The sequence below is a fragment of the Atractosteus spatula genome, chromosome 4 (genome assembly GCF_055471065.1).
Source record: "Atractosteus spatula isolate fAtrSpa1 chromosome 4, fAtrSpa1.hap1, whole genome shotgun sequence".
Lineage (NCBI taxonomy): Eukaryota > Metazoa > Chordata > Actinopteri > Semionotiformes > Lepisosteidae > Atractosteus > Atractosteus spatula.
The window spans coordinates 30,349,768-30,365,759 of NC_142709.1; the positions used below are offsets into that span (position 1 = coordinate 30,349,768).

The following is a 15,992-nucleotide window of genomic DNA, read 5'->3' on the forward strand; positions in this document are numbered from 1 at the left end:
GGAAGTGACTATCACTATCACAAGTCTTATCTGGAGAGTGAGGTACTTTCCATTTTTGTCATACTGTTCCTGGGGTAATCTTTTAGATAGAGATATTTTTCCACATTATTTCTGACAGTTTATGTGTGTCAATATGAAAATGTCTTCATCAGAAGTGGAACTGCTCAACAGCCAAAATGTGTTTCTTGTTCTTCAAACTTTTCCACATGGAGTTCACCTCTGTAGCTCCAGGCTTGAACCCTCACAAATGATTTATTTTTATGATCTTTACACAGCAAGGTGCTTATACAGAAGCCTACGACTTTATTATAGTCTGTGTAATTACTTTGAGCATACACATGAACAAAGCATACAAAAATAAAGAAACTTCTTAATGACAAGTGTCTTTAAAATAAATTAGTTCTCTTTTCCTACAGTCATGACACTAGGTTTAAAGCTTCCATCCCTACAAACTGGATCTTAGCAACAGTTTGAATTCCTCCTTTTTATTTACAAATAGCTGCAGGACACATTTCTTTGAAGATCTTTGAAAATAGCTTTTTGTCCAATTTAATTGTATAGCTTGCTTTCTTGATTTTTAGATGCCCATTTCCATTTTCAATCTGCTATTGAAGCCTGAAAGATGAAGATAGGAATGTCGATGAGTGTTGTGTTTTCTTAAAATCTGGTGAACCTCAGTTTGTTGACACTTGATCTTTGAGGTCGTTCACAAGTAAGGCCTTGGGGCCAAAAATCAAGTAGCCCTTGGCTGGCTGCGAATTATTTCCAACAACTTAGTCACTCTAAACCAATTGTGGATTCTTACCTTGATTCAGAGAAAGTTCTGTTATGCTGGATAATGCTTTGCTTGATATAGCATATATAGTACTGTGATGCATTTTGACATCCCCCCAAAGAAACGTCTCTGTCACTGCCCTATTTGAATTGGTGCCCTTGGAGATACAGTACTTAGAAGAAAGCTTTTTAAGTCGCACAGCTAGAGAAAATGTTACCTCCTGCAACACTGTACTGTATTAAACATGGTTCTCCAAAGAACATGTAAAAACTGAGCAAAAGAAACAAATTCATTAGCAAGCCTTCATGACAGCTTACCAAAATTATATCTTGTGAATGAAACCATCGGACACATGAGTCTAGCATACATATGATTGATTTTAGTTCACGGTAAAAGAGATTTTCTATTCAGCATTGTGCTTACTGCTCTGATTTCGTCAGTTTTGCCTTTCCGTACAAATGTTTTTTTTATTATTTATTTTTAAATCAACTTTGTTCTATTACGTATACTATTACTTAAGGAACCCCACCTATTTGGAAAATTTATGATGAGTGGAATAACGTGTGTACTCTGTTCCAGCGTACTCTGGCGTTTCAACTTACAATCACGTGGATTGATTAAGAATAACACAGTTTTTTGTCACGCTGCATGATCAGGAATGATGTAGTAGAAAAGGATTTTACACTTGTAGTGATTATTATTGATCAAGACGTTTTTAACAATTTTATTCTGTAAAGAGAACCTTCTGTTCTTTTAAGAGAAACAATAATGGTTTTGAGGAAGTAGTCACTTTGTGAGAAGAGATGGTACCAGATACTGTGGTAGAGCTATATATATCACAAACAGAATCTAAGCTTTTGTAGGTTTTGCTTTGATGACATTATTAATTAAACTTGTTATTAATATGTCTCAGTTGACTTTTTTCCTGCATTTTGTTATTTGAATTTAAAGACAATTGAAAGACAGGAACAATGAGAGGTAGGTGAAGTTAAATTAAACAGACTCAAAAGCTTTTGAGTGAAAATAATAAAGTAAATCATTTCCAACATGTCACATTTTTTAAGATCAGTGAAAAGATGTTTAGTGGGCAAGAGTCTAAACTTTCTCATGTTATGTGAATGTACCTCATACATTCATCCATCCAATTTCTAACCACAAATCAGAGTCCAATTTCTTCTAGTTCAGGGTCTCAGGAGAGCCAGAGCTTATCCCAGAAAGCAATGGACACAATGCAGGGTACAGCCTGGAAGGACCGCTAGTCGAATATAGGGCAGACACACACACTCACACCAGGGCTAGTTTTCCCAGAAGCCAATTAACCTACCAACAACACTGTGCCACTGTGCCACCTCCGCAATACAGACATAGCCCTTAGAGATAAGAGATAATTTTTTCTTGCTTTGCCTTTCTCAGGGTTTTGTGTATAGATCTTATTTAATAACATAATCATTGTATAATAGTTCTCACGTACTGTACAGTATATAGCACTGAATTAAATGTGGTATCCTGTTTATTAAACAGTTTTATGTCCATGGAAGTGGTAAAGTACAACTCCCGCACATTTTCAATTACTATTCCTAGTGGTGCTATGACTGGTTACAGCCAGGTAAATACATTAGATGTGTATTTTTTGTCAGTTTCCAGTGCTTTCCTGTATTTAAGACAGGGCCATATGCTTTAAGTGCTGCTGTAGATTAAGCCTACTTTCATCTCAACCTGGCAGATCTCATGTGGTTGAAAGACCCAGAAACATGAAGCCACTTTGTGGCTTAAACTTGCTTTGAGATGACTTTGGAGTCTTGCCGCAACTCTGCACAGAAGCGGGGAAGCTTGAGAAGACCTGACACATGTTTCAGTTTGAATAAATTAAACTCTGAACCACTTGCTTGGTCTACAAACAAATACTGTAGCTACCACTTCATGTGAATTCTTTTTTTCATTTGTTTAAAGCCATCAGTCGGATATACGGGGCATATATTGTTGGAATACTCCAAAATGTACCACTGACTCATTTGAAAGAGCAAGGTCAGTCTTTTTTTCCCGATTTATGCCTTCACGGTCAGAGGAAATGGGAACTTGGCATTTTCAGATCATTGTGTCATTGAATTTTAATAACTCAGACTGCTAAAATACAATAGCTCTTTCAAAGATTTGTATCAATTTTTTAAATTGTGCCCCTTTTGGTTTTGGAGTCTGCAAGACAATAATGGTGTATTGTTTCAGTGTTGAAACTGTAGTTTTACAGCATGTGTTTTTCCTGTTGGTTGCTTCTTGGGAAATATGACATAAATCCCACATTTGGGTTCTCCATGAATCACAACACCTTAGTGATCATGCTTAAAATATTACTGCCTTTTTTCTTCTTCTCCTCATTATTCTTATTCTGTAATCATTTTTTATGCTTTCTAAACTTGAATCTCTGAGAATATCTAAATGTTTCCCTGAATACTGTGACTTCAGATTTTTTTTTCCTAGAACTTCCCATGAGTATATACTTGATTACGATCCTAAATTAATTATTCACTCAAATATGTTTGTGAATAGTCTGTGTTTAGTTTTTCTTTGACATAATTTCATACGACTGAGTCTAAAGGTGTCTCCCATAAAGAATCCTAAGAATGAGCTGTGTAGGTACACCGTCTGTACAAAAAGTAATAACAGAAATATTATTATTGCCTCCCTTTTTATTATTTATATATTTATAATAATAATAATAATGAATTATTATTATTATTATTATAAAATCTTATTCTTTTTCTGAACCTTTCCATGTTTTGAGGTGCATTTTATTTTCTTATTTAGTATTTTCCTTTTCATACACAAACAATTTAAAAAGACTAGTTATTAAGTTTACTGATGTGGTTTAAGCAAAAAATGTGCCTAATTGTTGCAGAGCAAATCAGAAATGTCAGAATGAATAGGACAGACAGAATAATTACAGTGGATAGATTACTTCTGAACAACTAACTGAAGTGTGGTAGTACTTATTGAATATTGATGCTATGATGGTGTTCACTGCACTGTAAAATACTGTACAATAAAAACACATCTTCATATATTTTAAAATGTGGACATCTTTTATGTGCCTCATACAACTGTGGACTTTAAATTAATCGTTTTCGAGTTGGATCCAAATGAATTAGTAGATGAAGCCCCAGAATGGATCTAGGAAACACTGTTTTAAAACACTGCATGGATTGCTGTGGTCAGCAATTTCTCAGATACTACATTAACTTCAAGCAAAGATGTAACAAAAAATGTTTGAAACAAAACCGTTTCGTAATTAGTGGTGAATGCTGACACACCTGTTAAAATACACTGTATTAAAGTAATACACACTGCACTGCGAGTAAAGCAAGAGAAATCAAGGTACTGTACATGCATGTTAATGTGACAAGTGCAGCTTTGCACCCATTGGGATTCGATCATGTCTGCTCACAGGCCACTATGAATTCACAGCCACACAGCACCAGTCGCCCTGTGGGTCTCTTGCAGAGGGAGAAGTCTGCACTTAAAGGAGGTGATATCACCCTATGTTACAGGATAAAAATCTATCCTGTAACATAACTCTGTCTACTCCTCTGTGGCAACATAAACCATATACAGTTTTAAAGAAAGCGTTACAGGCCCCAAAGAAGATTACAGCATGGCATCTTGTGCAATTACAAGATACAGTTTTAAAGAAAGCGTTACAGGCCCCAAAGAAGATTACAGCATGGCATCTTGTGCAATTACATCCTGTAAAGAAATGTGTTCTTCAACATTACAAGTTTGTTTACAGTGATGAAGCTGAACAGGCCAGATGAGAGATTTAAGACCGGAACTTTTTTTGTAACAAAAGCTGCAACCAATCAGGAGCAGAGAATCAGGATTGTTTTCTAACTTGTCCTTGTTTCGGCATACATGGAGGATATCATGCATCCTCTAGGTAGCTGGACAGCTGCACGAGGTCAAAATACAGACTTTGTTCCTCTGATTGCACCCTGCATATGTTATTTTGTAATAGAACGTTTGCAGCTGGACAGGAATCCAGATAAGGTTAATCCCCACAATTTCAGATTTGAGCACCTAGGCGTTGACAATGTTCCCTATTAAGCAAGCAAATTAAACAGGGAAAAAAATGAAAGTTACACAGAATAAAAGCTTGAGTTTCTAATGAGAACCACAGTTTGAGCTCCAGTTTTGATTACACACTAATCTTTCCATTCATAATAATCCCTGTGTGTTATTGTCCATTTGTTTCCATGTGAGTCTTGTAACACTGGTATATTATGTCACATCTAATATACTTATAGTGGCCTGCAATATAAAAGTGGCTGTAAAGTAGTTAATGTTAGCTTTTCTGCAGTACTGGTGCGCAACAGAGGTTAAAGCCATACAAATGAGATGATGATGCATCTCACAGTTATATTTATCATGGTCAGACTTCATAAGCATCTGAAGAGAGAATCTGTGTAGTAATCTCCATGAAGGTGGAAAACCTTTACGAATTAATACTCACATGTTTCACTTGGCAAGTGAAGAAACAAGGTGGGGCGTCATGGGAGGTTTGTCTGAGAGAAAGTGTAGAGAAACAGCGTATATAATAATATACTGTAGATCCCCATAAGAACAATGTAAATACAGAGGAGCATAAACTTTGCCCATTGACTTAAAGTGGAGCCTTTTCTCATATGAATTAAAGGAATATAGCTGGGCAAGGGGACATATGTTAGAAAGTGTGTTTTACTTGTAACAAATCAAATGCAGTACAGGGCATCCTGTTATACAGAAGGCCAGGTTACGTTCCTAAATCAGTCAACTTATTACTTGTTAAAATAATACAATGGCAAAATGGCTTAGAATGGGGAATTAATATTATAAGGAATAATTTAATTAGCTTGAGATATGTTCTCAACGTACAGTTAAGACCTGGGTATATACATGTAATATACCTATAACCCACAAAAAATATTTATAAAGTGTCACCAACTTCTTTTGACTTGTGGTCTCATTAAAACCAACAAAATAATTTGCTGCTTCAGAGATATTTTTTTCTTCGCACTCTTCATGCATTTAAAGTTAGCGATCAAACCTTGATCCATTGTTCAGATCAGCGATGTAGTTTGTAGTGATGATTCATGTGCAACAGCACTGTCTACAGGAAAAAGAATTTATAATGGTAGATTAGGCTCTTCATAATATTTTTGCATTTCCAGAACAAACTGATCCATGAATTGCCAGTGTTGCTGGCTTTTGTTACCTTGAAGGACAACGTAAATGCAGGAAATTCTTAAATGAAATTCCTCAATTCATCAACGACATCAGTGCGAAATGGCATATAGCGAAGTCATTTATAATGGGGCCCACCTTGATACTTTTTTTGCTGGAATATCTGAGGAAATTGAGGGGTAAAATCCTACATCGAGTTTTGAAAAGGTTTTCAGCAAGATCCTTGGAGCACAAAACATTCCTACACTACGACAGGTGCACATTTGACTTTTGCCAAAACCAAGAGTACTTTCAGAGCCCAGAGCAGTCAGATATGAAGATAAAGGACTCATCGCCTGATAAGACAAAAGGGGCAATCTGCAAAATAAAAACTCCAGGATCTTCTTTTTTCCCCGATCTGTCAGTAGACATGCAGTGGAAACAGTGACTATTTAATGAGACACAGAAGGTGGTACTATATTGTAAAAAAAATTGTAAATCTGTTGAAGAACACAAAAGGAAAAAAAAATGTAATCCAATTGAACAGCCTCAGCTGTGATTGCTGATTTGCTTTTACTTTTAGTGGTTTCAGTTTATGTGTGTGGACTGCCTATGGCTCGTTTAGATCCTGACTATACTGACCAGTACAACATACTGTATTAACTTATTTCACTTATCTCAAGGACAACCTACCGAAACTGTTTCATCAGATAAATCCCCATTCAAGATGGCTCCTGGCCGCTTAAAGATGAGAACATCATTCATCAGCATTTTGACCTCCTCTTCACCTGGGAATGCACCTTTGGTTTGCAGATCAATGCTATGCTTTGCACGAGATGCGCAGGCAGCCCAATTTCTTTATGACTTCGTATAATGTGTTAAAGATATTTAACACTTATAAGCGACTTGGCCAGTCCTCGATTGCCACCACAAAGAAGCTTCTCCACCATCCTCCCCAGGCTCACGGAACATGGGGAAATGGGGAGTCTGTGGGTGGAGTGAAGCCGAGCACTTCCCAATCTCAAAAACCACCTCTTCCAACCAGCTGTCATAGATGAATAAGTTCACTCTTGAACACACTTTTGAAATGACATTTAAAATTAGAAAAGTGTCGCAAAACAATGTCATAAGCAGATTTCAATGTCTTATACACATAAGACAATGAGGAAGGCAACCAGCAAGGGGTGGCCATTCAGCACCCTCTGTCTTGCTTAGTTTTTAGTAGCTAGTTGATCCATCTATCCATCTATAAGTGTTCATTGTAAAACCCACTATAAATTAAAAAATGTGAAGATAAAAACATTACTAAGTAATACTTAGTTGCTTTCATGACCTCCCCTCATTAGTATTTTTTTGGGTTCTATATAAGTCTATGTAGCTGAAATGCAGTTGTTGTTATTATTAAAAGAATGCATTTCTTTCCCAAAATAGAAACTGTAGGTCAGAGGGTTACAGATTTAAATTGTTCTTAATAGGAGCACTGATAATGTATTCAGAAATAAAGTTGTTGTTTTTTTTTTTTATTGGTGCTTGTTTTGAAAAGTTTTAACTGTGCATGTTTTATTTATAGTGGACTTGCTTGCTTTCTGTTGCTCATCTCATTCGGGGGCACTTCACATGCTGCAGTGCTCCGCATCCCAGAATGGCAGGATAGGTGCTGATATCCCCTTGAAGACACAGGATGTGGTCAAGGTTCTCATGTCACTCCTTTGTATGTGACATAGTTAATCGAGAAGCCAGCATACAACAGGTACACCACTGCACATGAAGGGGAACACCCGTAAAATTGTAGCTTGACTCTGCACTGTGCACGGATCACAGAGGTCTTCATAAGCATTATCAGAAAGAATATTTGGGAAGGAAGGTGTGCGACAAACCTCAGATCCTGTTTTCTGGAAAGAGTAGTTTCCAAAAATTTAGCACAGTGCAGTACGTGAATGCCGGTCAGCAGCAGTACAGACTACACAGAGCCGTCACCTCAATCAAGTAAGTGCCTGAACTTGCTGGGTATTTTGTTCCGGTCCTTAGCAATAACAGCAATTTCTTTCTCTGTGTCTATATATAGACACCATGGTAATGGATGCTTTTTTGCTCGCCTTTATCAAAGTTGCCTATAATTTTGGAGGTGACTGTATCTCCTATGTACTGTATCTATGAAACCCACTCATAATTAGTGTAAAGTTAGTGTGGCAGTCCTGTCTAGTCATGCATTACATGTACTTACAACATGAAGAGATCTGCGATGATGGTAGAAAATCACAGCTGTATTCTATCTGTTCATACTTTGGGACTCTAAGCACACTGAGCAGGGAGAATACCAAATGCTACCTGTTAGTAAGGTATGCTAAAGTCATTTAAATGATGTCACTTCTACTAATGGAATATGCTGAAAGTCAAGAATGCAGCTTCCCCATAGCCCTTACTTTTTACTTTGCTTCAGTCTTAGGTTTTGGTGACCTTTTCTTGAATCTGGTGACCATTTTTTACACAGCGTCCAAGAAGAGATACATGGTTTTTTTTTAGATATTGAATTTAAATTCTAAATTAAAGCTAGTAAATCTTGACGTAGATTTGAAAATATCTGCCCCTGAATGATGTTTACTGTCATAAATGTACCATGGGAAAAAGTAGAGCTAAGTGAACAAGAGTAAAATCATAGTAAAGACATGGTAAAGCGTAGACAGGATGGTAAAAATAAAGGGATAATATGGTATCACCATGGTAAACATTAGGGTTGTCACAGAGTTTGTGTTACTTTTAAATTTTTTTAAAGTCTAAGAGAGAAAATTCTCAATTTACGGTTTATTCTATTTCCACGACTGGTCAGTCAAATAGTGCCTCTTTAAAATGGATATAAGCGAAACAGAAAACCAAGAAAAATGAGTTTTTATTTTAGCAAATGACGAAATCTTTAAATGTGGAAAAAAAACATTCACACACTCAATTGACATCCTGTCCTTGGGAGTCTAGGTTAGAGTCTAGAGGTTAGATTAATTCGGTAACCACTGCTCACATGCCATGTTTCACCACGTGAACTAGTTTTCTTCACAGGATGTATCTAAGGCCATTGGTTATATATAGCCTGTTGCTGCAATGTTATAGTTGTATCTATTAATATAAATATGGAGTACAGGGGTTATCTTCTAAAACTAAATCCTTAAAGCCTGGCAAGTTTAAGTGAAGATTTTAATGGAAGGCTGGGAGGGATGACTGCAACCAAGTTGTCCTTCGCCTCTGTTATTCTAACTTGTAATCCTCCATGATGTCACTACCTGAAAATCTATACGTACCGTAATAAGCCCTCTTTTCCATCTTCTTCTTTCCTTCATCATTCTCCATCCATCTTCCAAACCCATCTCCACCTGTGCAGCTCCCCCTCGGTCAAGTCCACTCTGCTTAAGTGTCCTGACTTTCCTTGTCCTGAGACTAGGTCATTTACCCACTACCAAGGGAGTGAAGCCAAAGCTTCTTATGCCTAATGTCTCTAGAAACAAACTGCATTTTCTTCTTGGGTGTTATTATTCCATGTGAACCACTGCTGCTGCAACCGCTGCACACAATTTGTTTGGGCATCAAAAGTCCGCAATGCAATACAAATGTAATGCTTTTTATCTATTACGTCAGCTTCTACAATAGTTAATATTGTCCAATTTTACTAATTACAATTACTTTAGTACAATAGGTTTCACGATGATATTCAGTCTAAGTCATAGATGAGCGAATATCACAAAATGTCAGTCATTTCTAAGAAAAGGTAATGTTGCTTAGCTCCCATGAGTTTTTGTATTCCCCACACAACAAACAGTTTTTGAAAACTTCCCCAAATCACATGATAAAGCCTGTTCTACTTAATCTGAGCATCTAAGTTGGTAAGGTGTGGTTTCCTTGATTTGTAAGATGTGTACAACACAGTCGGCCTTTCTCATGAATGCATTTGAACCAGAAATTAATATCGCCACTTTTAGACTGTGTTAAACCTTACAAAACAGCAGTAGTTACAGTATCTGCAGTTTGGAGTTTCCAAATTGTGGTGGTGTGCTTTGAGACGTCTGAGGTCAAGGAAGCATATCATGCAGTCTCACGGTTCTGGTTGACAGAAGGGTGAAGATACAGTAACAGGGAGACACCACCTTGCGCCAGCTTCTGTTGATATGACTTACAGCTCTTGTAAATACTGTCACTCCCTGGGTTATTTAAGACTCAACTTACATGAATTCTGCTGTATTTTAAAGCTCCCGTAGGACCCATAACAAAATTGACTAGTTACGGAAAAATTATATTAGGCCCATAAAGAGCAGTGCGGTGAGTTCCCTCAGTAGATAAAACGTGCGAAGCGTAATGAGGTCACTACCAACATCCACCAGAGTGCCATTTTACCGTCAGTCTCGCTTTGTTTATGTACATGTTTTCTCCAAATATTATGAGTAACAGGTCATATCATTTGTCCTGTACAGTACAGTGTGGGATAAGGCCATGTACAATAACCTATTTATACATTCTCTCTTCAAAGTTTCATTTATTGTTAACTGTTTAAATGTTTGCAATATTTTGTGTTTAATTATTGTCATTATAATTCAAGAAAAATGAATGGAAATTCTCTTCATGTGATTACACAGTGCATGCGTAATGCCTAGTGGAACAGAACCCTTTCTTAAGTTGGAAAATGGGTGTAAATACATTTAATTATTAGTTAAATTAAATTATTATTAGTTCATTAGTAAGTGGTGATCTTAGTGAAGAAGGGATAATGAGCATATGCTGAGTTATGTTCTCGTGATTCCATGACAAATTTTTTAGGTGGGAATAGCACCTTAATGTCTGTCATCCCTTTTGACTTTCAGCTGTCAGAACTACAGCCATCAATTTATTAACTTGTGTTTGATTTTCACTTATATTAAGACTTCATTTTTAACATTTCTTTCAATATAATAATTTGGTATGCCAAAAAGTGCATATTTAAAGTGCAAAGCATACCAAACATACTTGTGTATTAGGTGTTGAGGCTAACAGGAAGGGAAAACACTTGGACATGGGTAAAACCTTTTCTTTTCTGATATTATATGATATTATACCACCACAGCCATTCGTTTATGCTTGATTGTATGTTAGTTACTGTAGCATTCAATTTCAAAAGCTACATTTTCTTAAGTTGTAAAATAACTCTGATTTATTAGGGGCCTTCCACCCTGGTTCTAGAGATCTTTAATTTAGCAGGTTTTATAGGTCATCATTAAATTACAATTTCTACAACATTTTTAATTGTGATTAATTATGCAGGTAATTTCTCAAACTACTGAAAGTAATTTTGAGTTTATTTGAGACCCAAATCTCCAAAGGACCAGAGTTACCTTAATTGAACAGATTACATTTTAATCCATCGTTTATTTGCACATTTCCAATCAGTAGAAACTGGTGATCTATAAATTGATTGGATTAGATTGGGTCTCTCAGGGATGAGGGTTGGAGTCCTCTGGGTAACTGAAGAGTCTTTAATTTGTATCTTGAGTTTTTGGTCAGTTAGATATGCTTTTATTAAACTATAAAATAGGTGTACGATTGGATATCAATTCCGGTCCATATGAAGGTGTGTTTTTATAATATTTTATTTAAAAATGACAGGTGCTGATAAAAGCAACCAAAAGAGATAAAGAGGTCAAATATCTTCCTCTCATTTCTACAGTCACTTTTTATGTTTCTTAAATTAAAATTAAATTTTAACTAAATATAATTTAACCTGGTAGTGTACATTTGTAATCATAAAAAACATTATGCAGCATTCACTTTCCATAAATTGTAATAGATATTTAAAATGTTGATGTATTGAAATCTGACTTTGATAGCAGTGTTTTGCCACAGATCCCTTTGATAGTTTTTCCCCACAGATGGTGCTTGCCTGCAGTTGACAGTAATGCAACTGCTTACCCTTTCAAACTAATATGTCAGTGGTTTGTGCGTAATCACACTGGCCTTCATGGTAGATGGTATTATATATAGGGCTACTGTAAATAGTAAACCATGATATTTAGAAGCATAATCTCAAATTTTCCCTGTTAACTCTATATGCAAATTATTTGCACTGTAGATTCCGAGAATTACAGTGGTTAGTGCCACTCGTACTATGTTACATTTGATTGTAAAAACTTGTAATGGAATCTGAAACTGAAGAGCTCAAAAAGCTCTGGTCATTAACAGCCTGTCTTGGATTAACAGGCCTTCAGCTTCACATGCTCTGAGATCAGGAAAACATGCAAAAAATTAAAGGTGTGGCATTGACATTTCCCTCATTAAACCTACTTCATTAAACCCAACTGGCCTAACTTCCTGCCCTACTATAAATTGAACCCGTCCTTCCCAGGTTTTCTGATTTTGGCTTGCTTCAACGTCCACAGAATTTCCCTTGCAGTAGCACCTTGACTCACTCCATGTAAGGCATACTGAAGATAACAGACGAGAGTGTTACGGAAGAAGAGAGAAGAGATGGAAGATTTAAGAGTGTCCTAGGTGGAGCCAAGATGAAGTGTCACAATTGCATAGGGGTGGATTTCAAATGTTTGGCCAGCAGCCATATCATCCTGCAACTCACAACTGGCAGCCCACTGAAGCTAAGCAGGTGTGAGCCTGGTCAGTACCTGGATGGGAGACCTCCTGGGAAAAACTAAGGTTGCTGCTGGAAGAGGTGTTAGTGGGGCCAGCAGGGGGCGCTCACCCTGCGGTCCATCTGGGTCCTAATGCCCCAGTATAGTGATGGGGACACTATACCGTAAACAGGCGCCGTCCTTCGGATGAGACGTAAAACCGAGGTCCTGACTCTCTGTGGTCTTTAAAAAAAATCCCAAATTTCCCATTGGCCCTTACCAATCATGGCCTCCTAATAATCCCCAGCTATGAATTGGCTTCATTACTCTGCTCTCTTCCCTACTGATAACTGATGTGTGGTGAGCGTTCTGGCGCACTATGGCTGCCGTCGCATCATCCAGGTGGATGCTGCAGATTGGTGGTGGTTGAGGGGAGTCCCCATTACCTGTAAAGCGCTTTGAGTGGAGTGTCCAGAAAAGCGCTATATAAGTGTAAGCAATTATTATTATTATTATTATTATTATCTCTTCATGGTGACCACATGGCCAGGTAGATGATCACAACTCTGCCAACACCATTAATGCCAAAGCATGTCATGATCTCTTGTAGAGCCAAGTCAAGTCATAAAGCTGAATGATGTTATTGAAACCTCCATAACATAACGATCAGTGCATCCATTGTGGTGTGATTTGTAATGCTGTTCTGGCATACACAATTAGAATATCTCTAATTTTTATTTTCTTCATTTTGTAGCTCTTAACATCAAGCTCTGTCATGTGGATCAATGCAGTCAGTGGGCTGGTAAGTATATTAAAAATATTACTGTATATACTGTACCATACTGTATTTGGGTAAAATGGTGGGCTTCATTAAAATCTTTAGTTGTCAATGTTGCAGTTGTTAGAAAGGCTTTTGTTTCTCCTTGTTTATTCTGTATAATTAATTTCGTTATGTAAGTTTTTCAGTAGAATGATTTTGGTTCCTGTATCTGCTGTTTAAAACAGTCTCTGAATTCTGCAGTTTATAAAATATATATTTTTCTTTATAGTCAATCAATTTGTATTTGTGGTCATGAGGTTAATATGAATAAAAATTACAATATAATTCCATATCATTTTTTATTTTGAAACTTTGGATCAGATTTTAAACAAAAACAGATATTTTGTTCAACCGAGTGACCATACAAATTGGGACATTATAATTTTCACTATTTGGTTGCATATCTATTTAAGGCAACAGTATTAGTGTATAATGTTAGCAAACCATTGAGCTTACCAAAATCTTTGAGATGCTTTGCGAAGTCTTTGCCGAAGCCACTTGGAGTTGCTGTAGCCACTTGCCTCTTCTTGCATGTAAAATACTTGGCCAATTGAATTTAAATGTGGAGATTGACTTAGCCTGTAAAAGCTTTTTTACTTTGTACTCATGATTAACTCCTTGGTTGCATTGGTTGTATGTCTTGGCTCATTTTCCTGTCATTGAAGTACCGTTTAATATATATGGAAGTATTTTGTTCTACATAAGCAGACAAAATGTTTCTATAAACATTTGGTGTTCTGGTGCTCCTGGCATTAGTTACGTCATCAATAAAAAGGAGTGAGACAGATCTATAGGTGGTCATGGAGGCCCAGGCCATGGCATTACATTCACCATGCTTCACAGATGAGGTGGTGTTCTTTGGGGCATCTGCAAATTCTTTCTCCCTCCACAGTTTAACCTTTCCATCACCTTGGTAAAAGTTCTGGTAAGGTTTATTTCTTAGCATTAAGCAAATTCTAATCTAGTTTTTCTTGCACTGGTATTGATAAGAGGTTTGTGGTTTTTAATACCATCACTCCAGCAGTGTAGAGATTGTAAGTAATTTTTTTTAATGTTGTTTTAGGGTTTTGTTGTGATAGCTCTGTTACTTGTTATGATATAACTGTAGATGCTACCCAGTCTTGCCTGATTGGTAGTGGTTTCTTTCTTATTATATTCCAAATTGCTAATTTTCATATATCCAGTTTTTGTGCCTCTCATTTTAAATTAGGATTTATTTTCTTTTAGCTTCATCATTTTCTGCCTTTTTTAACAAAGATGTTTAGTTTCAGTTTGACCTTTGAGTATACAGTATACTCGAAACACTGAAGTCAACACAGACAGATTGATAGAATGATGACAACTCTAGGTGATCCTAATTATCCAAAAGCAAACAGGTTCTAACTGGTGAAAGCTTTATTATGTAACAATACTGAAGTAAAGGGTTCTCTCATGGAGACACAACAGGAAATAAACACGCTGAACCTTATTTATTAACAACTTACATTGTAATCAATTGTGAAACATTTACCAACAGTCCATCTGACAAAAGAAGGCAATAAAATGTTGATACAGTATGTCTAGAAATATAGCTAATAAAAACAGAACACCCCACAAAATAAGTGGTTAATGCACTGTCTTCATTTCAGTGTGCAACAGTGGGTGTTACTGGAAAGAAAATTACAATGAGGTGGTGGATATTGTGCAATAAAAAATCCCATTTGAAGTGATCAGCTGTATTTTTCAGAGCATTTGTAAGGAGCCTGTTGAGTTTTCAGTTCACAGGGGCCGTAGATTTGAGATTTTATTCCAGCTGTTGTTTATCTGGTGTCTCTAAAGTGCCGCCCTTCCCCCATGATGCATCCTGTGCCTGCCAAGTTGGTCTCCAGCTCGCTGTACACATCTACAGATAAAGCAGTTGCTAAAATTAGATGGCTAAATGGATTTCCTTAACCAGTAACAAAGATCTTCTGTTGTCTTATTACTTTAAAGTCTTGTCTTCTTGTTTTTAAATCACCTAATTATTACATTTTCCTATAACTTTAACAAAGCTATATTTCATCAGCATATGGACTGTTTTTAGTTCTCTTCCACCCGCCTTGTACAGTTCTACAAAGTTCAGAAAATGGTTTGTTCCTCCACTTTCGGATCTTCATCAGTGCCATTGAATGATGTCAAGTAGCAATGTGAATCTTGTTCACGTGAAGACGAAGAAATTAAAAAAATTACAAGTACAAGTCTCAGGTACCACCCAAACCATCATATATCAGGGTTTGGGTGTGGGAATTTCTGTTAGAGAAATGAGACTGCAGGTCATTTTGTAGAGAGAAAGGGGAATTCATTCTCAACCACATTATCTAAAGTATGCTCAGAGGCATGAGTAATCAGTAACATAATAATAAAAAAATTTATTTAAATTCTAGTAAACTTGTAAATTTTGGCAACATACACTTATTGGCAGTCCAATATCGCTACTCCAAAACACACAGTCTCTGTGGCCTTTCTAGTACGTTCTACAATTTTACTGTCTCTTTATTTAAATTGTATTTCTCTATCCTATCATTCTATCTACATTTTTAATTGTTTCCCCACAGCATTTGTACCATAAACCCCACAAAATTGCATCTTGTACTTCCAGTTAACATTATTCTCT

General features: G+C 36.6%; 1 protein-coding gene across 1 annotated transcript in view; it reads left to right on the forward strand.

Moving 5' to 3' along the window:
* Positions 1-15,992, forward strand: part of ubac2 (UBA domain containing 2) — a 96,661-nt gene that overhangs the window by 46,266 nt on the left and 34,403 nt on the right. Inside the window, exon 6 of the mRNA XM_088914815.1 lies at positions 13,295-13,342. Within this exon, the coding sequence (XP_088770941.1) occupies positions 13,295-13,342 (48 nt within the window). The remainder of the gene's footprint in view (positions 1-13,294; positions 13,343-15,992) is intronic.